This window comes from Scyliorhinus torazame, chromosome 1 (assembly GCF_047496885.1).
Source record: "Scyliorhinus torazame isolate Kashiwa2021f chromosome 1, sScyTor2.1, whole genome shotgun sequence".
In the NCBI taxonomy this organism is placed as follows: Eukaryota; Metazoa; Chordata; class Chondrichthyes; order Carcharhiniformes; family Scyliorhinidae; genus Scyliorhinus; species Scyliorhinus torazame.
The window spans coordinates 344,522,834-344,550,760 of NC_092707.1; the positions used below are offsets into that span (position 1 = coordinate 344,522,834).

The 27,927-nt window shown below is 47.0% G+C and overlaps 1 protein-coding gene across 3 annotated transcripts in view; it reads right to left on the bottom strand.

Moving 5' to 3' along the window:
• The window catches only part of hhat (hedgehog acyltransferase), a 446,467-nt gene that overhangs the window by 181,701 nt on the left and 236,839 nt on the right, over nucleotides 1-27,927 (bottom strand). For all 3 annotated transcript variants that reach the window (XM_072509767.1, XM_072509760.1, XM_072509778.1), the window contains exons 10-11: nucleotides 26,980-27,181; nucleotides 5,578-5,722 (exon numbers count right to left, since the gene is read on the bottom strand). In XM_072509767.1, the coding sequence (XP_072365868.1) occupies nucleotides 5,578-5,722; nucleotides 26,980-27,181 (347 nt within the window). The remainder of the gene's footprint in view (nucleotides 1-5,577; nucleotides 5,723-26,979; nucleotides 27,182-27,927) is intronic.

Here is a 27,927-nt window from a genome sequence, read left to right on the forward strand (position 1 = left end):
TTTCGCTAGAGAGAAGAAGGTTAAGAGGTGACTTAATTGAGGCAATCAAGATGATCAGAGGATTGGATAGGTGGACAGTGAGAGCCTTTTTCCTCGGATGGTGATGTCTAGCCCGAGGGGACATAGCTTTAAATTGAGGGGAGATAGATATAGGACAGATGTCAGAGGTAGGTTCTTTACTCAGAGAGTAGTAAGGGCGAGGAATGCCCTGCCTGCAACAGTAGTGGACTCGCCAACAGTAAGGGCATTCAAATGGTCATTGGATAGACATATGGATGATAAGGGAATAGTGTAGATGGGCTTTAGAGTGATTTCACAGGTCGGCGCAACATCGAGGGCCGAAGGGCCTGTACTGCGATGTAATGTTCTATGTTCTATGTAGATTAGACAATACTTCAGCTTAACCGAGGTGTCCATCATGGCCCCATCTGCGGGAACCAATTCCCACCAGCCATGCTGGATGCCACTTTTAAGAAATAAAGGTAGGACAGGGGGGACGCAAGCGATTAGCAACTTTTGCATGGAGGACACTCGTAACCCTGGATGAACTGACAGAAAGAATGGAACTACCGAACGAACAGGAGCTCCGACATTTACCCCAGGGCCCTGAGAGACACAATTCGGAGGAATTATTGAAGGCGGAAAGTATGGAGAAAGAGAACTGTGGGGACATTTACAGACACCTGTTAGAAAGGGCGACGACACCACTACACGGAGCAAGACAGAAATGGGAGGATGAGCTAGGGACGGAAGTAGGGAGGGGATTCTGGAGCGAAGCACTGAGCAGGGCCAGCTCCACCTCCTCCTGCACAAGGCTATGAACAGGTTCTTCCCGGAGGTGGAGGACAAATGTGAACGGTGCCAGGGAAGCCAGAACTCCATATGAGGAAGAGGGCCAATGCCCTTGCTTTCTTAATCGGACGCCGGAGAATCCTGCTCGGCTGGTGAAAGGCAGCACCACCCACAGCTCCGCGCGGACTGGCTGGCAGACCTGTCGGAATGTCTCCTTCTGGAGAAGATCAAATACAACATCAGAGGGTCGGATGATGGCTTCCATAAAGCGTGGGGACTATTCATTCGCTTATCCCAAGTCCTGTTTCGAGGCCAATAGCGGATAGGAAGGGGGGGCGGGGGCAGCAAGGAATGAACCCAGATCAACATCAGGAGGGGACACGAAAAAAAACCGATGAGGGAGCCTGAGGCGAACTCCCCCCTCCGCACACACACAAAGCCATAGGGGCAACAGCAACAAATACAGAACAAAAGAGAGCTTTCAATATCTATGACGGAAGGGCCCAAGATGGAGCCCAAACAACAAAACAAAAGGCGGGGATTGGGGGAAAACCGATGAAAGGGAACATGCCAATTGTACATGCGAACCATCTTGCTTATCTATTGTACTGTGTACAGATGTAAAATTTTAATAAGAATATTTATTTTAAAAAAGATGTATAGTAAACTCAGGTACCAGAATTAAAGGGTCAGTGTTCTAAGCCACCAGGGCATTGAGTCCAATTCCATCCCTCAAATTGTAATGATGTGGAGATGCCGGAGTTGGACTGGGGTGGGGTGGGCACAGTAAGAAGTCTTACAGTACCAGATTAAAGTCCAACAGGTTTATTTGGAATCACTAGCTTTCGGAGCATGGCTCCTTCATCAGGTGAGTGAAGAGGTAGGTTACACAAACACATATATCGACATCGTCAATGATACAAGTCGATACTAGGATTGCAAGTCTTTGCAGGTAATTAAGTCTTTACAGGTCCAGACGGTGCAACTGGAGAGAGAAATAACCACAGGTTAAAGAGGTGTGAACTGTCTCAAGACAGGACAGTTGGTAGGATTTCGCAAGCCCAGGCCAGATGGTGGGGCTGAATGTAATGAGACATGAATCCAAGGTCCTGGTTGAGGCCCTACTCATGCGTGTGGAACTTGGCTGGAGCGATTCTGAGTTGTCGTGCGTCCTGAAGGTCGCCTTGGTAAGCGTTCTCCAAGGCGGCCTTCAGGACACTCGACAATGCAGAATCGCACGAGCAGAAACTGATAGCCAAGTTCCGCACGCATGAGTACGGCCTCAACCGGGACCTTGGATTCATGTCTCACTACATTTAACTATGTTTAACTCTCCCGCCATCTGGCCTGGGCCTTTAACCTGGTGTTGTAAGACTTCAAATTATAATATCATTAAAAAAATATCTTACCCTATTTTTCAGCGGCAATGTTCACAATTTGAGACCTTCCTGTGCGAGTCCCATTGGAAAATTTGATGCTCCCACCCCATTACCATGATTGTAGAGCAGGGCCGAGGATCTGCCTGGCTACTGGCTGCCTCTTTGCTCTGCCAGTGGTTACATTGTGCTACAGCAGGTCAATCAGCATTGTACAAATCACATTTAGTGATGCTACTTCAAAGACAGTCCGCCCCCCTTAAAGGGGAAATTGCATTGAATAATATTACTGCAATTCAAAACATGGAAAATGGAACACCAAGGCAGAGAAAAGGTTTCAGAGTGATGGATATGGCACTAGAGCCATTAGCAATAAAGGTGGGCAGGAGGAAATATGCCATGGCTCTGTAAAGAGCCAGGAAGTCCTCAATCAATACCCTTAGGATAGAAGAATGTTGGAGCAGTGACCGGGCGCTTAACGCCAGGCGTCCAGAACGAGGCTCAATAAGAAGTATAATGGCCTCATGTAGGATCGAGGTCAACGTTCACATGACATGATCAACTTTTACACAATGGGCGGGTTTCTTTGACCCCAACACCGGCGAGCATTGTTATGGTTGGGACAGGAAAATTTGGAGAGCCATTAAAAGTCAACGACTCTTTAAACTTTCCTGTCCTGCCTGTAATGTTGGCAGAACCAGAGAACCCTGATCAATAGCGCCTACTCCCCACATCACCAACTTCTCACACTGCTCAATGTACCACACCCCCATTAGTCACTGGCATTCAGGACTCATGTTTAACAGTCAAACACCGTTTAACTCACAGTTACCAAACCTGCAATCTCCACATGCACCACTTGATGCCTCTACATACCTCCAGTTATGGCAGGCAGATCACCCAAACACAGTGCTACACAATCACTGAGATTCTGGCCTCTCTATTGCTGGACAAAGTGGTGCATGCAAGGAAGGAGCAGAGCCCTAAGGAGGAGATGGCTCTCAGCACCATGATGTCAGCTGTAACAGAGACAGTGACTTCCAGCGTTATTGAGAACATTCAGGATGGCAGCATGTTCCTGTTTTATGCCCCTTCTCAGCACACCTTCATCTTGCTAACTAGCATGATGACTATGCTGTAGATGTTGTGATCATGGACCTCTTTGTTCCCATCCCATTTTCTCTTGATCAGACAAACGTTCCACTTTTCCTGATTTCCTGTTTTCAGACGCCCAACAAGTGCTCAGCCCCAGCTGCCCAGCAACCGAGCAGGTAAAGACGGCGCTTAACTTGATCTGACGCTCACAGCCACCAGCCCAAATAGAACATAGAACATACAGTGCAGAAGGAGGCCATTCGGCCCATCGAGTCTGCACCGACCCACCTAAGCCCTCACTTCCACCCTAACCCCGTAACGCAATAACCCCTCCTAACCTTTTTGGTCACTAAGGGCAATTTATCATGGCCAATCCACCTAACCTGCACGTCTTTGGACTGTGGGAGACAACCGGAGCACCCGGAGGAAACACACGCAGACACGGAGAGAACGTGCAGACTCCCCACAGACAGTGACCCAGCGGGAAATTGCACTGCAAATATTTTGGGAGGCTAGTATAGAGCTGCAATCAACAGGCATTGAGTGGGATATGAGTTGACTGCATTTTCCATGGGATGTGGGCGTTCCTGCAACGGTTAGCATTTGTTGCCTATCCCTAATTGCCCTTGAACCAAGTGTCTTGCAAGGGCCATTTCCGAGAGAAGTTAAGAGTCCTTCTGAGTCCAACCTCCTTTTGAAATTATTGATCACCTCTGTTTCCACTCCTTTAGGCAATGGGTTCCGAGTCATTAGTGACAATAAAAAATCTTCCTCACATCTCCCACCAACACCTCCCCCCACCCCCAACTGTATTTCTTGCCCAGAATTAAATCTGTGTTCACTAGCCACAACACCATCTGCTAATGGGAACAAATTTTCTCTGTCCATCTCACCTAAACCTTTCATTACAGTGACCTGCACTGATCTATTAAATCTCTCCCCAATCTGGATTGATTCAAAGAGAACAACCTAAGCTTCTCCAAATTAACCTTGTAACTAATATTCCTCATCCCTGGAAACATTTGGGTGAATCTCCATTGCACCCTCCTCAAGGACCCTCACATTCTCCCTGAAGTGTGGTGACTAGAACTGGAAACAATGGGTGTGATTCTCCGACCCCGCGCTGGGTCGGAGAATCGGCGGCGGGCCGCGCGAATCGCGCCACGCCGCCCCGACGCCGGCACGCGATTCTCTGCAGAGCGGAGTCCTGCCCCATGTTGCGTCGGGGCCGGCGCGTTGAAGGAGGCCACTGCGCATGCGCGCATTGGCGCCGGTGCCAGTGTGCATGTCCTTGTTGGCACCGGCGCAACTGCGCATGAGCGGATCCCGCGGTGCACCGTTCACACCGGGATCTGCAGCTGGAGCGACACGAACCGCTCCAGCGCCGTGCTGGCCCCCTGGAGGGGCCAGAATTAGTCGTGCGAGCGGCCCGTTCGTGCTGTGGTAAAACGCAACAGCGTTTACGACGGCGTGGACACTCTGCCGCGGGATTGAAGAACCCCGCCCAATATTCTATTTGTGGCCTAACCAGCGCATTAGAAACATTCAGCATTAGCTCCCTAGCTTTGTCCATCATGCCTCCATCATGAAGCACAAGATCCCATAAGCATTGCTAATTACTGTCGCAATGTGGCCTGCCGTTTGCAAAGATCTATAGACATGTACCGCAACCCCCCCCACCCCCGGAAAGTCCCTCTGATCCTGCATTCTATTTGAAGGTGTGACATTAAGTCTATATTGTGTGTCCCTATTCCTTCTGACAAATTGTGCCATCCCACACTTCAGAATATATCTGCCACCTGTTTGCATGCACTGAGACAAATATCAGCCACTACTGGAGGATCATCAACATAGTGAAAGAGGCTCTTTGGTCTGCCCAAAACTTGGTGGTCTTCCAGTGAAAAGATATGTCCATGAGTGTTGCAGATTGCCACATTCCAAGGTCTGGGACTACGTGCTGATGGATGCAGTAAAGCTTGAGGGCAGCCGCCACAAAGGCGCAATGAAGAAATTTCACTGTCCCAAGACCTTTCAGTCATACTGCACCGAGAGACTGGAAATTGTTTAAAAGCCCTCAGACCATATGCCACGCATTGACTGTTTATAATAAATATCACATGAATTACAATTGTATTGAGACACATCAGAATGCAGCATACTCTACTAAGAAATGGTGAATCATCAGTGCATTTTCTGTAATGACCTTTTTGACATGATTTGGAATGTTCTTTTAGATATTTAATGAATAATATACGATTTTTAAAAATCTCAGCAAATTTTCACCAACCTCATGGATTGAACCATACTTAATTACCTTGTACAAATGTTCTGTTCCAATAGATCTTTCCTACTTGATTCCCACAGAGAAACACCAAGTTGGATAAAATGAGCAGAGTTGTGGCGACACTTGCTAAGGCAGCATGAGCCCGACGCTGCATTCTGGCTGACAAGCATTTTTCCTTGAAAAGAACAAAAGTAGACAGACATTATTTGTTCAGTAAAAATCAGGCTTTTTATTTAAATTCATTTACTCCTTAGCTTTCCTCTTTATTTCCCCAAAGTCACATATCATGAACTTGGGTTATCGCATCACTGCACACTTCCCTACTATCTTGGCTAACTCTATATCATAACCACCTTCCAAGGAATATAATATTCATGGCAGATCCTCTAGAGCTTTCCCTTCTTGCTGTCAGTTAAGACAGCTTGGCCTTGTTACCAAAGGCCTGTTAGATCAAGGTGAACAATTTACCATGAAGCGGCTGAGATACAAAACCAGCTATTCCAGCACTGATCTAACACACATCACCCACCAGTAACATATTCATATTCAACCAACATTCTACAAGAATTTTTTTTTTGGTCAGAAACCAGATGAACTCTTAAGATAGCTAAAAAAAAATGAATTACGATAATCAGTCAAAACAAAGGAATGTTTCAGATTTTAGTCAAATTTAAATTGCCAACCATTGTTTGCAATCAATAATATAATCATTTATGTTGTATCATGCAAGTGCTAATAAGCAATATTTCTATACCTGGTGGGAGTCACACATTGTAGCCACAGCTCAAATCAACATAATAAAATCAAAATACTGTAGATTCTCCGGCCCCGCGCTGGGTCGGAGAATCAGCGCTGGAAATCTGAAATAAGAATAGAAAATGCTGGAAAAACTCAGCAGGTCTGGCAACAAGAGAGAAACAGAGTTGGTGTTCCGTGTCTGTACGAATCTTCTTCAGAGCCTGGAATCTGAAGAAGAATCATATGAACTTGAAACATTAACTCTGTTTCTCTATCAACAGAGGCTGCCAAACCTGCTGAATTTTTCCAACATTTTCAGTCTTTACATCAAATCAGCGTGAATCAAATCTTGCCAGAACTCCACTCACAGCTTTATTTTTAAAAAAATCATTCTTTCAGGGGATGGGAGCTTCGCTGGCAAGACCAGCATTTGTGGTCCATCCATAATTTCTCTTGAGAAGAAGGTAGTGAGGCAGCTTGCTGAATCAGGGGAGGTGGTGGCATAGTAGTTTTGTGACTCGACTAGCAAACCAGAGACTCAGAGTAATACTCTGGGGATCCAGGTTCAAATGGGACTGCAGATGGTGAAATTTGAATTCAATAAAAATCTGGAATTAAAATTCTAATGTTGACCATGAAATCATTGTTGCAAAAACGCATCTAGTTCACTAATGTCCTTTAGGGAAGGAAATGTGCCATCCTTACCTGGTCTGTCCTAAGTGTGACTCCAGACCCACAGCAACGTGGTTGACTCTGAACTGCCCCCTCTTTTTTTTTAAAATATAAATTTAGAGTACCCAATTCTTTTTCCCCCAATTAAGGGGCAATTTAGCGTGGCCAATCTACTCACCCTGCACATCTTTGGGTTGTTGGGGTGAGGCCCACTGGGAGAATGTGCAAACTCCACACGGAATGTGACCCGGGACTGGGATAGAGCCCGGGTGCTCGGCGCCATGAGGCAGCAGTGCCAATCACTGTGCCACCCCTTTAACTGCCCACTCAAGAGAAATTAAGGATGGGCAATAAATGCTGGCCTAATCTGCAAAGCTCACGAACCATGAATGAACTTTAAAAAACTGCAGTCCATCGGGTGCAGGTACACGCAAAGCGCTGTTGGTCAGGGAGATCCAGGATTTGATCCGGTGAACGTGAATATATTGATATAGTTCCACATCGAGATGGTCTGTGGCTTGGAAGGGAATTTGCGGATGGTGGTGTTCCCACACATCTACCATCCTTCTAGATGGTAAACGTTGGAGGTTTGGAAGGTACTGTCAAAGGAACCTTGGTGAGTTGCTACAGCACATCCTGTCAATAATATATACTGATGTCACTCTGCGCTATTGGCAGAGGGATTGAATGTTGGTGGATGAGGTGCCAATCAAGCAGATTGCTTTGTCCCGGATGGTGTAGGGCCTCATCCTATCAGAATCCTGACTTGTGCCTTGTAGATGGTGAAAAAGCTCTAGGGCAGCACGGTGGCACAGTGGTTAGTACTGCTGCCTCACAGCACCAGGAATCCAGGTTTGATTTCGACCTCGGGTGACTGTGTAGAATTTACACATTTGCCTTGTGTCTGCATGGGTTTCCTCCGTGTACTCCGGTTTCCTCCCACAGTCCAAAATGTGCAGGTTAGGTGGATTGGCTCTTAGGAGGGGCAGGAATACGACGGGGGATTGGGCCTAGGTAGCGTGGTCTTTTGGGAGGTTAGTGCAGTGTTGAAGGGCCGAATGGCCTCCTTCTACACTGTAGGGATTCTATAAGTTGTGCTACCTACTGCAGAGTTCTCAGCCTCTGACCTGCTCTTATACCTATAGAATTTATATGGCTGGTCCAGTTCAGTTTCTGGTCAATGGTAACCCCCGGGATGTCAGTAATGGGCGATTCAGTAATGGTAATGATATTGAATGCCATGGGGAAATGGTTAGATTCTTCCTCGATGTAGTTGGTCATGACCTGGCCCTTGTGTGGTATGAATGTTACTTGCCGCTTTTGGAACTAACATAAATGGGGCACTACTATCAAAATGGCTCAAGCCTCTCACCAGACACTTTGGGTGGGTGGTGCAGTTGCATTACCTGTCCATCCACAGCATTCCCAAACTTAAAATCCACCCCATGTCTTTAGGTCACAGATCAATGTGCCATAAACCAATCAAAAGACACTTGAGGTTTATGCATCCATCTGAGTGCATTCCGGTGGCCTTTTAGTCTCTATTTTAGATCATCATTCAGCCCATTCTTTATTGATTTATCTGATTCTTTCGCATTTGAATTCATTTACTTGTTTTACTCTCCTCTATGTACTTGTTTCCATGTTTGACACATCCATTTATCCTCTTCAACTATTTGCTGACGGAGCAATTCCGAGTGATTTCGTCTTGTATTCTCAACTAAAGCCCTTTCCTGTTCCATTATTATTTAGTCCTCTGCAGCCAAACACTTTCCCATCCAGCCCAGCTCTAACATTTTGTTATTTACTTTACTCTGACTTTCCAGCTGCAGCCCTTTATAGTGATTCTTTTTTTGTAATTTTCTTTAGACCTTAACCACCTGTGGTTTACAGTTAAGAAAACCAATCTGTACGTGTCTGTGAGCAGTACCACAACAAATGCATTATACAAAATGCACTTTGCTTAACATTATTTAATACTCTTGCCTTTAAACAACAGCGTAGCCTCCAACTCATCCTGAACACTGTAACACCATGGATGTGATTCTCCAGCCTCGTTGTGCTCTCACTCAAGCGAAACAAGGTCAGCGAATAGCGGGAGAGGCCAAAAATGAGATCCGCGCCAGGTGCCAAACAGTTTGCGTTGCATCCGGCTCGCTCCCGCAGGTGAAATCGGGATCTCACTGCAGCGAGGCGAGAAACCAATTATCACCATTTAAACCCCACTTCCACACAATTAACAGGAGCCACCCCAGATCGAACAGCCTCCCGTCATTCAGCGGCCTCCCTAGCAAGTGGGCCGATTAGTACTCCTTTTGAAAAACGTGAACCTGCCAAAATGGATTCTGCGGGGAGCCGAGGAGGTGAGTAGCCGCCTTTGCTCATAGGGAACGAGCCAAGGGGTGCTGGACTTGCCAACTCAGTGCTCGGCGGGGGGGGGGCCTCGGCTAGGTGGGTGGTGCGGGGAGCACTCTCTGGAGGGGTGGGTCGCCATGGGAAAAGGGAGGATTGGGGACTGAAGGCTATTTGCTAATAGGGAATTGGAAATTGTGGTTAAGTGAGCACTTCACACAACCCAAGTGGATTCTTGTAGGTGGGGCATGTAGCATGTGGGAGTCATTGCCTAGCATCCCAGTCACACCTTGATGCATGGAAACTGTACTTGGACACGGCGGGAGGCAATACCACACTCGCAGCAGCCAACATTCAAACACCCAGGGGATGGGACACAGCTCCAGGGACATGTCCATAGCCGGGCGGTGGGTGAGTGCTATGGGGAGGGAGAGATGCCTGGATAAATGGGCCAAGGGTTCAGAGGTTGGGCCGAATTGCGAAAGAAAGTGACAGAGGCGTCATACTGGTTGTGGTCCAGGGTGTTTATTGTGATTTCCAATCCCCACTCTCTCAATGGTGTTGCCTCCTCCCCCAAATCCCCCTCACCCCCTACCTACCCCCTACCCCCCACCCTCTCACCCTCACCCGGAGCCCTCAGTGATCCTCCATGTGCTTTGCCTTCCTAGTTCTATCGCTACATCTAGCAATGTCCCCAGGATGCACATCTAAGGTGGAGGCAGCAAGCCGCTTTCCTCGTCCCGTGGCCTTCGATGCCCTTGGTGGGCGTCCTCTGGAGGCTCTGGGGCCGGAGGGCCCCGGAGCACTTGGCGGCACATGCACAGCTGTGCCGCCCTGTTCCAGGTGCTGACTGTGTGACATGGGGCTGGATTCTTCCGCCCCCACCCGCCGAAAGAACACCACAGGCGAGATGGCGACAATGTAAAAATCCGTTGACCTTGGGCGGGATTCTCCGGTCGCCGGGCGAGCGCGGCAGTAGAATCCCGCCCAAGGCTTCATCAGAGGGATGGAACTTGGGGGCGTTGGTGGCCACCGTCGCCACTCCATGGGACGGGCCCAGGATGCCACCCAGCATCCCCTCCTCCCCGTCAGTGCCCATAGGACCCCGGGTTCTCCTTCGGATGAAGGGGCAGCTAGTTCGAGGCTCGGCTGCCCCTGTATCATCTTGCTCCGTCAGCCCTGGTGGCACCCCGATGCCTTGACTATCTTGTCGAAACCCTCGGCGATGCTCCTCAGTGATTGGACCATGCTCTGCAGCACCTAATTAAGGTCAGCCTTGTACTGGGTCACATCCCCCAGTGAGGCGTACATTTTGCCGGGACCCTCAGCCATGTCCGTCACCGACTGCGTGACGGCTTGGACACCTTCACTAATGGTGCCGATGTTGTGCACCAGGCTCTCCACTGTGTTCGCCACACTAGCAGTGTTGGCCTCGGTGCCACACATTGCGGGTGACATCTCCTGCGCCCGTAGCCTCTCGGACTCCTCCAAGCATCTATGGATCTGCTGATATCTCCCTCTGAATGTCCTGACCTCTCCCTATCATCTCCAACAGCTCCAGATGTACCTCTTCCACAGGCTCAGCATCAGGCAGGGACCCAGCTGGGGGCTGGGATCCAGCAGACCTCCGACTGTCGTATCGTCTGGGGGTTCCGGTGCACACCTAATGTGCATCAGCAGCTGTGTGGTGCTTACCAGATTGTGCATCAGAAGCCTGTCCACTAACATTCCTCACCGAGGTGCATGTATCTGCGCTGGTGTTGGATGACAGCTGTGACACCTCGATCATATCGTCCTTGGAGCTCCCTCTGAGGTTGCTCCTGGGAGTCTGGAGAGGGGGCCACCTGGGATGGGCCAGTGCCGTCGGCTGGAGGACCAGCGGGGTTATGACATGTGGTCAGTGGGAGTGATGGGTGAGTCAGTAAGGCAACAACAACTCATGTGTGACAGGTCATTCGGGTGGGGCCCGGTGGTTCCTCATCTCTGCGGCATCATCCAACCTCCACGTGGGTGACTGCTCTGTCCTCGGCTACTCCACTCACCTCCAGGGCCCGTTTCTCGAAGGAGGTGAGGAGTCTGGCACCCCACCTCCAGTCGGGGCCATCTTCTGGTGACTGTGGGGGAGCTTTTCCTGTGGAGTCACAGAGAGGGCATTGTTAGTCACGTGTGTGGTTCACAGTGGTTTTGGGGGTGGTGGTGGTGTTGGGGCTAGTGTGTGTGAAGGAAGGGTTAAGGTAAGGTTGAAGGGGTAGAGTTGGGAGTCGCATGGAAAGTTCGGGGGGGGGGGGTGGATGCTTGTGTTGAAGCAGAAAACTCTCCGGGGGGGGGGGGGGGGGGGCATTGGTATCCACTCACCCATGCTGCCCAGTGTAGGTCATTGACCGTTTTCGACACTGGAGGCCAGTTCTCCTGGTCACACCCCTGGAGCTTACAGCCGCCACCTCGTCCCAGGCAGCACTGATGTCCTGTGGCTGACCCTCTGGGTCACAGGACATCGCTCCAGGACATCACTGCGAAATGAAATTGCATGTTAACCTTCAGAGAATCCTGAACTAGGACTCCCAAGTTCCTGTGTGCTTCTGATTTCTTAAGCATTTCCCCATTTAGAAAATAGTCCATGTCTCCATTCCTCCTTCCAAAGTGCATAACTTCACACTTTTCCGCATTGTATTCCATTTGCCACTTCTTTGCCCACTCTGCTAGCCTTTCCAAGTCCTTCTGCAGCCTCCCCATTTCCTCAGCACTACCTGTCCTTCTGCATATCTTTGTACCTGTCCCAAGAAAACCACTAATATTTATAAAACAGACATATAGATGAAACAGGGCCTGGGAATTCCTGGTCCCACTGTTGTGGGTGAGCTGGAGAATTTGGCAACACAGCAAAATGTCCACTGACTTTCGGCAGGAATTCTGGTTCCTCCCAGAGGCGGGTCCAGAAAATCCTGGCCATGGGTTTAAGGCATTAATACCGTTCAATCTTATTTTTCCTTTATTATCTTGGCATTATTTATTGAACAGTGGTATATAGTTGCCACGACATTAGTGAATAATTTGCATTTTTGAGCAGAGTTGATCCAAATCCAGAAGTGTTACTGTTAGGTACACTATAAATTCTTATTAACTTCCGGGTGCGGCGATGACCAGCTGAGTCGCACGTTTCGGCAGCACCCGGTGAAACGGACTTTTGGGCTCTTGATAGGAGCCCCAACGGCAATTTTGACGGCTAAAAACACTGTGCGGTAAACCAGAAGGGAATCCCCCCTGGATACGGATGAAAAAAGGAGGAGAAAGTGGCCGGATTGCAGTGGATCCTTTAGAACAGCGGCAAGGAAGGCAAGCAAAAACCAAGATGGCGTCGGAAGGTGGCAGTTTAACATGGGGCCCTGAACAACAAGAGTTCTTGAAATGCTGTGTGGAAGAGCTCAAAAAGGAAATGAAGAAAGAGCTGTTGGCCCCGATACTACAGGCGATCGAAGGGCTAAAGGAGGAACAAAAGACCCAGGAGCGAGAGCTTCGGGTCGTGAAGGCAAAGGCAGCCGAGAATGAGGACGACATACAGGGCCTGGTGGTGAAGGCGGAGATGCATGAGGCACATCAGAAACGATGTGTGGAAAGGTTGGAGGCACTGGAGAACAATGCAAGGAGGAACAACCTGAGGATTCTTGGTCTTCCTGAAGGTGTGGAGGGAGCGGACGTCGGGGCATATGTGAGCACGATGCTGCACTCGTTAATGGGAGCGGAGGCCCCGGCGGGTCCGTTGGAGGTGGAGTGGGCATACCGAGTGATGGCGCGAGGACCGAGAGCAGGAGAAATTCCCAGAGCCATAGTGGTGAGATTCCTCCGTTTTAAGGATAAAGAAATGGTCCTTAGATGGGCAAAGAAAACTCGGAGCAGTAAATGGGAGAACGCGGTGATCCGCGTTTATCAAGACTGGAGTGCGGAGGTGGCGAGAAGGAGGGCGAGCTTTAATCGGGCCAAGGCGGTGCTTCATAAAAAGAAGATAAAATTTGGAATGCTGCAACCGGCAAGACTGTGGGTCACATATTGAGGAAGGCACCACTACTTTGAGACGGCGGATGAAGCGTGGACTTTTATTGTGGAAGAAAAACTGGAATGAGCGGGTTATTAAAAAGAACGTTTGAACAAAGTGGTGGGGCGAATGTGGGGGGCGAAGAGGGGGGTTAAAAAGGGGGGAAAGAGGAGTTTTATGTACTAATCCTGCGATGTGGTAACTTTTCTCTCTTCCACAGGTGGTGATGGGGGAGGAGGGGAGGTGGAGGAGATGGGGCGTTGGCCATTGGGGGCGGGGCCAAGGGAGAAACGCGGGCTTGGTTCCCGCGCTATGATAATCATGGCGGAAATAGAGAAGCAGGAAGGAGGGGGCGTCGCACGGTGCGAGCCGAGGTCACGGGGGGAAGCCGAGGTCGGCCAGAGTTTGCTGACTTCTGGGAGCAACATGGAGGGAGTAATTACGCTAGCGGGGGATCTAGCGGGGGGGGTGGGAGGGGGGAATTACTGGGTTGCTGCTGCTGGAGAGAGGGAGGAGCTGGTATGGGAGGGGATGGGCGGGGGGGACCGCCTGGGGGAGATACAGCTGCGTGGGAACCGGGTGAGGAGCTGGAAAAAGGGGATGGCTAATCGACAAGGGGGGGGTAGGAAGCCCCCCAACCCGGCTGATCACATGGAACGTGAGAGGGCTGAACGGGCCGATAAAGAGGGCACGGGTACTCGCACACCTTAAGAAACTTAAGGCAGATGTGGTTATGTTACAGGAAACGCACCTGAAACTGATAGACCAGGTTAGGCTACGCAAAGGATGGGTGGGGCAGGTGTTCCATTCGGGGCTAGATGCGAAAAACAGGGGGGTGGCTATATTAGTGGGGAAGCGGGTAATGTTCGAGGCAAAGACTATAGTGGCGGATAACGGGGGCAGATACGTGATGGTGAGTGGCAAACTACAGGGGGAGACGGTGGTTTTGGTAAACGTATATGCCCCGAACTGGGATGATGCCAATTTTATGAGACGGATGCTAGGACGCATTCCGGACCTAGAGATGGGAAAGCTGATAATGGGGGGAGATTTTAATACAGTGTTGGAACCAGGGCTGGATAGGTCGAAGTCCAGGACTGGAAGGAGGCCGGCAGCAGCCAAGGTACTTAAAGATTTTATGGAGCAGATGGGAGGTGTAGACCCGTGGAGATTTAGCAGACCTAGGAGTAAGGAGTTCTCGTTTTTCTCCTATGTCCATAAAGTCTACTCGCGAATAGACTTTTTTGTGCTGGGAAGGGCGTTGATCCCGAAGGTGAGGGGAACGGAGTATACGGCTATAGCCATTTCGGATCATGCTCCACACTGGGTAGACTTGGAGATAGGGGAGGAAACAGGAGGGCGCCCACCCTAGAGAATGGACATGGGACTAATGGCAGATGAGGGGGTGTGTCTAAGGGTGAGGGGGTGTATTGAAAAGTACTTGGAACTCAATGATAATGGGGAGGTCCAGGTGGGAGTGGTCTGGGAGGCGCTGAAGGCGGTGTTTAGAGGGGAGCTGATATCAATAAGGGTACATAAAGGGAAGCAGGAGAGTAAGGAACGGGAGCGGTTGCTGCAAGAACTTTTGAGGGTGGACAGACAATATGCGGAAGCACCGGAGGAGGGACTGTACAGGGAAAGGCAAAGGCTACATGTAGAATTTGACTTGCTGACTACGGGCACTGCAGAGGCACAATGGAGGAAGGCACAGGGTGTACAGTACGAATATGGGGAGAAGGCGAGCAGGTTGCTGGCACACCAATTGAGGAAAAGGGGAGCTGCGAGGGAAATAGGGGGAGTGAGGGATGAGGAAGGAGAGATGGAGCGGGGAGCGGAGAGAGTGAATGGAGTGTTCAAGACATTTTATAAAAAATTATATGAAGCTCAACCCCCGGATGGGAGGGAGAGAATGATGGGCTTTTTGGATCGGCTGGAATTTCCCAAGGTGGAAGAGCAGGAAAGGGTGGGACTGGGAGCACAGATCGAGGTAGAAGAAGTGGTGAAAGGAATTAGGAGCATGCAGGCGGGAAAGGCCCCGGGACCGGATGGATTCCCAGTCGAATTCTATAGAAAATATGTGGACTTGCTCGCCCCGGTATTGACGAGGACCTTTAATGAGGCAAAGGAAAGGGGACAACTGCCCCCGACTATGTCTGAAGCAACGATATCGCTTCTCTTAAAGAAGGAAAAGGACCCGCTACAATGCAGGTCCTATAGACCTATTTCCCTCCTAAATGTAGATGCCAAGATCCTGGCCAAGATAATGGCAATGAGAATAGAGGAATGTGTCCCGGGGGTGGTCCACAAGGACCAAACTGGGTTTGTGAAGGGGAGACAACTGAACACGAATGTACGGAGGCTGTTAGGGGTAATGATGATGCCCCCACCAGAGGGGGAAACGGAGATAGTAGTGGCGATGGATGCCGAGAAAGCATTTGATAGAGTGGGGTGGGATTATTTGTGGGAGGTGTTGAGGAGATTTGGTTTTGGAGAGGGGTATGTTAGATGGGTGCAGCTGTTGTATAGGGCCCCGATGGCGAGCGTGGTCACGAATGGAAGGGGATCTGCATATTTTCGGCTCCATAGAGGGACAAGGCAGGGATGCCCTCTGTCCCCATTATTGTTTGCACTGGCGATTGAGCCCCTGGCGATAGCATTGAGGGGTTCCAAGAAGTGGAGGGGAGTACTTAGAGGAGGAGAAAAACACCGGGTATCTTTGTATGCGGACGATTTGTTACTATATGTGGCAGACCCGGCGGATACTTGGGGAGTTTGGGGATTTTTCAGGGTATAAATTGAACATGGGGAAAAGTGAGTTGTTTGTGGTGCATCCAGGGGGGCAGAGTAGACAAATAGAGGACCTACCGTTGAGGAAGGTAACAAGGGACTTTCGTTACCTGGGGATCCAGATAGCCAAGAATTGGGGCACATTGCATAGGTTAAATTTAACGCGGTTGGTGGAACAAATGGAGGAGGATTTCAAGAGATGGGATATGGTATCCCTGTCACTGGCAGAGAGGGTGCAGGCGGTTAAGATGGTGGTCCTCCCGAGATTCCTCTTTGTGTTTCAGTGCCTCCCGGTGGTGATCACGAAGGCTTTTTTTAAAAGGATCGAAAAGAGCATCATGGGTTTTGTGTGGGCCGGGAAGACCCCGAGAGTGAGGAAGGGATTCTTACAGCGTAGCAGGGATAGGGGGGGGCTGGCACTACCGAGCCTAAGTGAGTATTATTGGGCCGCTAATATTTCAATGGTGAGTAAGTGGATGGGAGAGGAGGAGGGAGCGGCGTGGAAGAGATTAGAGAGGGCGTCCTGTAGGGGGACTAGCCTACAGGCTATGGTGACAGCCCCATTGCCGTTCTCACCGAGGAACTACACCACAAGCCCGGTGGTGGTGGCTACACTGGCAATTTGGGGACAGTGGAGACGGCATAGGGGAAAGACTGGAGCCTTGGGGGGGTCCCCGATAAGAAACAACCATAGGTTTGCCCCGGGGGGAATGGATGGGGGACATGGAATGTGGCAAAGAGCAGGAATAACGCAACTGAAAGATCTGTTTGTGGATGGGAAGTTCGCGAGTCTGGGAGCGCTGACCGAGAAATATGGGTTGCCCCAAGGGAATGCATTCAGGTATATGCAACTGAGGGCTTTTGCGAGGCAACAGGTGAGGGAATTCCCGCAGCTCCCGACACAAGAGGTGCAGGACAGAGTGATCTCAAAGACATGGGTGGGGGATGGTAAGGTGTCAGATATATATAGGGAAATGAGGGACGAAGGGGAGACTATGGTAGATGAACTAAAAGGGAAATGGGAAGAAGAGCTGGGGGAGGAGATCGAGGAGGGGCTGTGGGCTGATGCCCTAAGCAGGGTAAACTCGTCGTCCTTGTGTGCCAGGCTAAGCCTGATTCAGTTTAAGGTATTACACAGGGCGCATATGACTGGAGCACGGCTCAGTAAATTTTTTGGGGTGGAGGATAGGTGTGCGAGGCGCTCGAGAAGCCCAGCGAATCATACCCATATGTTTTGGTCATGCCCGGCACTACAGGGGTTTTGGATGGGGGTGACAAAGGTGCTTTCAAAAGTAGTAGGGGTCCGGGTCGAACCAAGCTGGGGGTTGGCTATATTTGGGGTAGCACAAGAGCCGGGAGTGCAGGAGGCGAGAGAGGCCGATGTTTTGGCCTTTGCGTCCCTAGTAGCCCGGCGTAGGATATTGCTAATGTGGAAAGAAGCCAAGCCCCCGGGGGTGGAGACATGGATAAATGACATGGCAGGGTTTATAAAGCTAGAGCGGATTAAGTTCGTCCTAAGGGGGTCGGCTCAAGGGTTCACCAGGCGGTGGCAACCGTTCGTCGAATACCTCGCAGAAAGATAGATGAAATGGAAAAAAGAAGGCGGCAGCAGCAGCCCAGGATCGGGGGGGGGGGGGGGGGGGGGGTGGGGAGGAGGAGGAGGAACCAGAAGGACTCTCAGGGTTGTTAATATATACTGTATAATATGTATAGGTCGTTGCTACAGATAATTATATATTGGACTGTTAAATTATATTTTTGGAGAGTGTTACTTGTGATAAGGCAGTTGCCAATTAGGGATAGTTTTCATTTTGTTATTTATTATTTATTCATTTTATGTTTATAAAATAGGTCATTGTTATTTGTGTTGTTATAATATTGTGTAAAGGATGCACAATGTACTGTGTTGGTTGACCAAAAATGTTCAATAAAATATTTAAAAAAAAAAAAAAATCTTATTAAAAGACTTTTAATTTCACCGATCTTTTCTTCATATTACACACAAACCAGGAGCAACAGATCATTCTGCTCCTCAAGCCCACTCCACCATTTAATAAGATCATGGCTGATCTGATTGTAACCCCAAATCTGCATCGCACTTACCCCCTTGATTACCAAGAATCTATCCACCTGCCTTAAAAATATCCAAAGGCTTTGCTTCCACCACCTTTTCATGAAGAAAATTCCAAAGACTCACAACCTTCAGAGAAAACATTTCACCTCACCTGATTATTAGATTACATGGGAGAGCCCTTATTTTGAAACAGTGACCCCCTAGTTTTAGATTCTCTCAAAAGAGGGAGCCCTGTCAAGACGCCTACATGTTTCAATCAAGTCACCTCTTAAGCTTCTGAACTCCAGTGGATAAAAGCCTAGCAGAGGCGTAGTGGTATTGTCACTGGACTACTAATCCAGAGCTCCAGGTTAATGCTCTGGTGGAGTCGCAGACCGTGTTGAGGATTGTCAGAAGATACAGCAGAACATAGATAGGTTGGAGACTTGGGCAGAGAAATGGCAAATGGAGTTTAATCCAGAGAAATGTGAGGTAATGCATTTTGGTCAGTCTAACATAGAGGGGAAATATACCGGAAAAGGGAAAACCCTTAGGAATATAGAAAGTCAGAGAGATCTGGGCATGCATGTCCACAGATCTTTGAAAGTGGCAACACAACTGGACAGGATAGTCAAGAAAGCATATGGAATGCTTGCCTTCATTGGATAGGGCATCGAGTATAAAAACTGGCAAGTCATGCTACAGTTGTATAGAACATTGGTAAGGCCGCACTTGGAATATTGCCCACAATTCCGGTCGCCACACTACCAGAAGGATGTGCAGGCTCCTGCAGAGGAGGTTTGCCAGGATGTTGCCTGGTCTGGAGGGTGTTAGCTATGTGGAGAGGCTGAATAGACTTGGACTGTTTTCATTAGAACGACGGAGGTTGAGGGGTGACCTGATAGAGGTCCACAAGATTATGAGGGGTATGGTTGGGTGGGTGGGCAAGCACTCTTTCCCAGGGTGGAGGGGTCAATCACCAGGGGGCATAGGTTTAAGGCCGTGGGGCAAGGTTCAGAGAAGAAATGCGAGGCAGGTTTTTTTTTTTTTTTTACACAGAGGGTGGTGAGTGCCTGAAACGTATTGCCAGCAGAGTTTGTGGAAGCAGATACATTAACGATGTTCAAAAGGCATTTCGACAAATTCATGTATAGGAGGGATACGGCACTAAGAAGTGCTGAGGGTTTTGGCCAAGGGTGGTATCATGACCGGTACAGGCTTGGAGGGCCGAAGAGCCTGTTCCTGTGCTGTATTGTTCTTTGTTCTTTTTTCTCTGGCGACCTGGGTTTAAATCCACCATTAAAAGTCTAATGACCATGAAATCATTGTCGATTGGCGCAAAAACCCATCTAGGAAGGAAATCTGTCATCCTTACCTGGTCTGGTCTATAAGTAACTCTACATCCACAGCATGTGTTTGACCGTTAAATGCCCTCAGGGATAGGCAATAAATGCTGGCTTAGCCAGCGATGCTGAAATCTGTCCAACCTTTCCTCATAAGAAAACCCATCCATTCCAGTTATTAGTTTGGTAAGCCTTCTCTGAACCGTTTCCAATGCATTTTCATCCATCCTTAAATAAGGTGGCCAATACAGTACACAGTACTCCAAATATGATGTCACTTCTGCCCTGTAAACTGAAGTGTAACTTCCCTTGTAATTTTGTATTCAATTCCCCTCGCAATAAGTGATAACATTCCAATAGCTTTCCTAATTACTTGCTGTACCTGCATACTCGCCTTTTGCGATTCATGCACAAAGTCAGCCAGATCCTTATGCACCTCAGAGCTCTGCAATCTCTCACCTGCAGCTTGGGGAACACATCTGGCCCATCAGGATTCAGAGTGTAGCCTATGGGTCATTTTGTTGACCATTGCCCATGGGCAGGGTCGCCACTTCTGTCAGCGAGTTTTTTTCTGACTAGTATAACTAAAGTGAAATGCATGTAAAGCAAGGGCACGTGAGGTTCCAGCTGATTGCACACGATTGACTTTGGGAGCCGTGCACTTCCTCTGTGCCCAATCAAAGGAGAAATATTTATTTTGTTTTTACCATTTGAAGTTCATAGTTCTATTAATATATGACTGATTAAGAATTTTCTTTAACTCGTTATGAAATATTTGACGTACAGTAAACGTATTCAGCCTTATTCATTGGATTGGATTTGTTTATTGTCACGTGTACCGAGGTACAGAGAAAAGTAGAAAAGTATTTTTCTGCGAGCAGCTCAAACAGATCATTTAGGACATGAAAAAAAAAAGAAAATACATAATAGGGCAACACAAGGTACATAATGTAAATACATAGACACTGACATCGGGAGAAGCATACAGGAGTGTAGTATTAATCAGGTCAGTCCATAAGAGGGTCGTTTAGGAGCCTGGTAACAGCGGGGAAGAAGCGGTTTTTGAATCTGTTCGTGCGTGTTCTCAGACTTTTGTATCTCCTGCCCGATGGAAGAAGTTGGAAGAGTGAGTAAGCCGGGTGGGAGGGGTCTTTGATTATGCTGCCCGCTTTCCCCAGGCAGCGGGAGGTGTAGATTGTGTCAATGGATGGGAGGCGGGTTTGTGTGATGGACTGGGCGGTGTTCATGACTCTCTGTAGTTTCTTGCTGTCTTGGGCCGAGCAATTGCCATACCAGCTGTGATGCAGCCAGATAAGATGCTTTCTATGGTGCATCTGTAAACGTTGGTAAGAGTCAGTGTGGACATGCCGAATTTCCTTAGTTTCCTGAGGAATTCTAGGCACTGTTGTGCTTTCTTGGTGGTTGCGTCTACGTGGGTGGACCAGGACAGATTTTTGGTGATGTGCACACCTAGGAATTTGAAGCTGTCAACCATCGCCACCTCGGCCCTGTTGATGCTGACAGGGGTGTGTACAGTACTTTGCTTCCTGAAGTCAATGACCAGCTCTTTAATTTTGCTGGCATTGAGGGATAGATTGTTTGGGGTATTGGTTATTGAACATGCCCAATCTTAACCTTGCAGCACACTGAGATGAAGGAGGGTCACTCAGGTGGTCCACTCACTAGTCTGGGTTGCCGATCACCAATTTAGATATTGTACTTAGATTTTCTTCCTGTCAAAATCGCATTTTCCCACATTATGCTCTCTTTGCCAGATATTTACTCACTTAACCTAGCTATTTCTTTTTGTAGCATCCTTTTGTCCACTTCACAACTTATTTTACTACCTATGTTTGTGTCATCAGCAAATTTGGCAAACATACCATCAATCCCTTCGTCAAACTTATTTATATAAATTGAAAACAGTTCAGGTCCCAGCACTGATCCCTGTGGCACACCACTTGTTACATCCCACCAACCTGAAAAAGACCCACTAATGCCTGCTCTCTGCTAGCCATATTTTGCACAATTATTTTGCTTTTAAAAACTTATTTCTGTGGCACAAATAGATAACCTCAATCCCCCCAGGGGCAGCCTGCGTGCGGCCCACTACCTGTCTGGCATTTATCATTGATATCATTGAAAAAAATCAATAGAAATTCAATGAACAAATTTCTCCCCCAATTAGTTGTTACAAATTGTCTTATATTAACTATTAGTTGCTTTAGTAAGAAGTCTTACAACACCAGCTTAAAGTCAAACAGGTTTATTTGGAATCACTAGCTTTCGGAGAGCAGCTTCTTCATCAGGTGAGTGGAGGAGCTGCGCTCTGAAAGCTGGTAATTCCAAACAAACCTGTTGGACTTTAACCTGGTGTTGTAAGACTTCTTACTGTGCTCAGTCCAACGGCGGAATTTCCACATCTTAGTTGCTTTAGTGATGGCTTATGTTCAATTTTATCTGAAAAGCAAAATAACCCAGCATGCAAGGTCACTCATTTGTGAGACAGTTTTGATCACTATTTTTGGATTGCAAACGAGTATTCTGAAGGTATGTTGAAATATGCATTTGTTTAGCATGCCCAACAGAATTTAATTTACTGCTAAATCCACTCTACTAGAGGCAAGTAAAAAGAAACAGATGTAACCTGGAGAGAGCCTAACACAGGGAATCAAAAATGTCTATATTTCAGTTGTTACTTCTAATAATGTTCCTATTAATTTAGTATGTCATCAAAATCTCAGAAATTCCAGAACTACAGCAAGTGACAACTGTTAAAAATGCTTTCATTGCCCTCGAATGTATGGCTTCTCTCAACATAATAAATGGATACTTTTGTAAGGCTGCTTGATGGAGGATTATTTAACACCTTCTTGCATGCAGTATTAGTTGCATCAATATTACTATGGCTGCTTTCAAGAATTTGACAATTTTATTACTCCCTCATGATATATACTCAGACAAAAACTGGATGATGTGAACAGGTCAGTCATTTTTTAATTGTCACGGAAACTTCTGACTACCATGTAATAAATTAAGAATAATGAATGGTTACAGTGGACAATCTGAAAATTGATTGATGAAAGCTTGTACTTTAGGATGTATATGTTCAAAAAGTACATAGTCGATAAATAATTCATAAAAAGCCAACTGAATTTATTTCATTTACTGCCCGAGGAAGCAAAGAAATCTCAGAAAGAAATAACTTTAGTGTGCATTTGAATTTGATGGCATCCCTCTGCCTTTTCCAATTGCACGTTGGTTTGACATTAGGAACATTTATAACATATTGTCATAACTACATTTTCCTCATTGCAGGAAGCAGCTGGGTAACTGAACCTCTGTTAATGTATAAAATAGGCATATAGCACATCATCAATATGCTGTATGCAATTGGGTCCCCAGTTGTATCATTTACAGACTGGTATGTGTTCCCATTGTGAGCAATTTTAAGGTGTAAACAACAAAAATTAAATAAATTGAGTACCTTAACTGCCTACAAGTCACAGAGATGGAATACAGCAAGTGCCTGCTAATAAGTGTCTAATTTATGCAAATTTAAGGAAGTGATAAATGATAGTTAGAGGCTAAACATCTAGTTTACTATGCCAATTATGCAATTAAAAAGGCAAATCATGCAATTAAAAAGGACTTTAACAGGAGGCACACTGGTACGTATCATGGCTCACAGATCTTAGTATTAAATATTAAATATAACATGCACCAGATCTAGATAGGATACCCAGGTGGGAGGCAAAGAATGGGGAAGAACATGCAGCCTGTGGTAGCTATGGTAGCACAACTCTTTTATGGGGCGGGTTCCACAGACCACGTGACTGACTTGGGGACAATCGCATGGCAGTGCGCGAACCCCAGCAGGACCCCGGGCAGTGTGGACCCCAGCAGGAACCCAGGCAATGTGGACCAGGGAGCCAAGTATTAAGACCTGTTGTGCAGTGTTCTGTGTCTGTTACTCAACTGCCTTTGCTTTTAATTAACTACTGTAAGCCTCCAGTGTACGTCACGAGCAACTATACTGGTGTCGCGATAAAACGTTTTGATCGCAGTCATCATGAATTGAGAGTGAGAGGGAAAAGAAGAAACAGTTGAGAATGTAGAGAAGTTCCAGCAACAGTCAGAAACATTTCAACTGCGAGTGGAAATGCCTATCACTGGGAAATCAGACTCATTTGACCAAGGGTTGAGGAGTCAGCACATCAAAGGCTCCGTTCTTTTTACCGCGAACGAGATCATAGGTGAGGACAAGTTACAGTTGATTATTCTGACAGTTTGTGGGCCCCATCCCCATGAGCTTAAATTAGCCTTTTTCTTGATTGGAACATGTTGGGCCTGTAACTCTCTCTATTTCCTTCTTGAATTCATCCCACTGTTCTGTCACAGATTTACCTAAAAGTGTCTACTCCCAGTCCACTCTGGTCAAATCATATCTGATCTTATTAAATCATCCTTCCCGCAGTTTAGAACTTTGATCTCAGGCCTATCGTTGTCCTTTTCCATAACAATCTTGAATCTAACGGAGTTATTATCGCTGTCTGCAAAATGCTCCCCCACTGATACTTCAACCACCTGCCCAGCTTTGTTATCAAAAATTAGGACCACCCCCTTTCTTGTAGGCCCTTCTACATACTGGCTTATGAAGGGGATGACCAGAGATGAGACCTCTTAAAACTGAATAGCTAGGACAACACTAGAATAGTTCTACATAAGTTAGTTTATTAAGGATTGAGATTAATGATAGAAAGTATACCCAGTAATCATTATTAACCATTAAATCTGTATTTTTAGGACATAGCAGTAATAAGCATTTAAACTCTTGCTACAAGCATTGGCCACAATGCATGATGGGACTTAAGCTAGCTAACTTGCCCATGTTTTTGAGGCAAACAGGATTGTGTGGTCAGCAAATTATACAGTCAACTCAGTAAACAGTTTTTATCAGTGCTTCCAATATCCTGTCTCAAACAATCCATGGTGTGAAGAGGAAACCAGCTTTGGCACCCTGCCCCTGGATGAACAATGAGGTGGATAGGAACTGACTGCGATACGTAGGATGGGAGTGTCAGAAAATAAACTTTAGAATGGGCACAAGATCCTGGTAAACAACAGGTGGCAGGATGGGGTTAAATCATGAGCTGGTCACAAGTCATCATTTCGTTTAAAGTAAAATTTTACTGGATAATATAGAAGTGACAACTCCAAGGATTGGATCAAGTCCAACTGGGGTGGGCTATTGATTTTTGGAAAATGATATAATTGGTGTGTTTTTATCAGTGTCAGCCAGAATGATCATGGCATTTATCCAGATTTTTCTCCACGTACATGAAACCAAGCTTGGAAAAATAAAGCTGTCTTAACCAAGTTGATGTGTGTCTGCTGAGCTGTGTGCTAAGCTAACCCATAACTATGAGGGAGGAACCCCACGTAAAAGCTGGCTCAATACTCAGGCCTTGAAAACACTCCTACAGCTTAAAACTTTCATCTGGTTTAATTTTAAGAGTTCCGCTTGCTCTAAACCTTCCACACTATGGCTACCCCAGTTAATATTGGGGAAATTGAAAACCCCACTATTACTACCCTATTACTTTTACACTTCTCTGAAATTTGCCTACAAATCTGCTCTTCTATTTCTCTCAGTAATGCACGATCAATTGCACAAAGACTTGAATTGGGTACAACTGAGGCTTTATTGCTCTAAGATGTGTGGCCTCCCACAGCAGCTGGCAAAATGGCTGCTGTATGGAGGACACACATATTTATACTCCACCTACTGGGCGGAGCCAGCAGGCAGGGACTACTAACGAACCTGTAGTACAGATCCTACCATACATCACCTAACAGAGGTGCAACAGTAGTTTACCACACTCAGATAGTTAGCGGGACTATAGAACACTCCCAGTATTGTGACTGCTCCTTTTTGGTTTTTAAGTTCTACCCATATGGCTTCAGTTGAATAGCCTAAGATGTCGTCCCTCCTTACTGCTGTAGTTGATTCCCTGATCACAATTGCGACACCACCTCCTCTTTTACCTCCTTCTCTATCTCGCCTGAAGATCTTGTATCCTGGAATATTGAGCTACCAATCCTGCCCCTCTCCCAACCATGTCTCTGCGATAGCAATGACATCATACCCCTGACTCACTTGGTGTCTCTTCTAATTTTGGCTGTGCATCTATCCCTACTGAACTTCCCTCAGAATCCCAGGTCCTGCCAAGTTAGTGTAAACCCTCCCCAGCAGCACTAGCAAAACTCCCTGCAAGGACACTGTCCCATATTGTTTCAGGTGCAAACCGTCTGCCTTGTACAGGTCTCTCCGTCCCCCAAAATGGTCCCAATGTCCCAGAAATCTAAAGCCTTCCCTCCTGCACCATTTCTCCAGCCATACATTCATCTGGACTAATCTCCTATTTCTATACTCACTAGCAGGTGGCACCGGAAGTAATCCAGTGATTACTACCTTATGGGTCCTGTTTTGTAATCCACTTCCTAGCTCCACAAATTCTGCTTTCAGGGCCTCATCCTTTTTCTGCCTATATCGTTGGTACCAATGTGTATCACAATATCTGTCTGTTTGCCCATCCCCTTCAGTATGCCCTGCAGCCATTCAGTGACATCCTTGACCCGGGCACCAGGGAGGCAACATACCATCCTGGAGTCTCTTTTGCGGCCACAAAAAAAGCCTGTCTGTTCCCTTTATAACTGAATCCCTTACCACTATAGGCCTGACATTATTCCTGCTCCCCTCTTGTGCAGCAGACCCACCCATGGTGCCATGAAGTTGGCTGCCACTGCTTTCCCCAACACAGTCATCTCCCCCAACAGTACCCAAAACTGTTATATCTGTTAGAAAGGATTTGCTGGACAAACAATGTTGTTTTAATTATTTTCAGTTACTACAAGGGAGAAACCAGTAGTTTCCAGCTCAGTTATTGACCAAAAACAAAAGTGTGCGCAAATCTAAAATCATTCTCTGTTCCCCATCTTGCCCTCATTTCTATTCATTAGTTACACTAATTAACCTACTGTGTATACACTTCAGCCAAATTAAATTTTCATTGCATATATAAGTTTCAAATTAAAATTTCAAGTGCTACAGCTGCCGATGATGACTACTAAGAAACTCTTCCATTTTCATTTAATGAGTACCAAGTTTGAACAGCAAGAAGCAATAATCATCATTTTGAAATGTGACTTACAATTATCTTCCCATAAATTATATCTAATAATGCATTTGTATGGAGGAAAATTGATTAATTGAGGCACAAGTGTATTCACTAATCAGCTATCTTTTTTTCAAATTGGTGCTTCAAGTCCACACCAATGTGGGATTTTCAAAACATATTAATTTAGAATTAATAGATAATTGGCATTCATTGATAAATGAGGAGCATAGAAGTTCTGTAACAATTTCCAAGTGAATATATAGACTTGCCACTTACAATGATCTCCTGAGCAGGTGAAATGGAACACACCATCTTCAATATATTTTCTATCATTACTCCAGCCCAGTTCAAAGCTGCCCAGTTGAGCATGAAGTTATGGCCACCATGCCAGTAGCAGACAAAGCTAAAGGCCATAGCAGAAGAGAACATGATTCTTAGTAGACCATGTCGTGACCCTCCCAATGGAATATAAATGTACCTGCAGGAACAAGAAATCCAATGGTAACTAACACAACATTAGGAGGTTCAATTGAATCATATCTTTTCCATAAAATGTTTATTTTAAATTCAATCACATGAGGTGGGCCTTGCTGGCTAGGCCAGCATTTAGAGCCCATTCCTAATTACCCTTGAGAATGACGAGGTGATACATCCAAAGGAACAGATTAATGAAACTCTAGCCTTGCCATTTTAGCTGTCCTTTCCGAAGGTTGAGTGATAAATCGGCAGTCAAGAGCTAAGTGCTGCATTGCTGACACCTTCGTGCCCATCGCAATGTTATCCCTGCCAATCTGGGTTTCTGGGAAGTCATCCGGCACCGTCTCATCAATTGTTAAAAGGCAATAACACACTGCAAGGCACCATTTCCCCGAGACACAAACTAAACAGAATTGGTGTGAATTGTACACAGTCCGAGTGTTCAGCTAAAACTTGGCCAGAAGTGGCCCAATTAGGTTTTACCTTTTTATATATTTTTTTAATGTTTCCTTATGGGTCAGAGGGGAAAGGAATGCCCCAAGGAGAACATGTGGGCCTCGATTATTTGCCCGGGGCTTAGTTATGCCCAAATTAGGATGTCTTCTCAAGCCTGCCACCAAAGTCCGATGGCCTCCACATCATCCCCATGAGCTTTAATTAGCTTTGGCTAATTTAAATGAGGCCCAGAAGATAAAATTGCCCAGTCTACACTTTGACCATCATTGGCACTTCTCCCTGCTCCTTCCT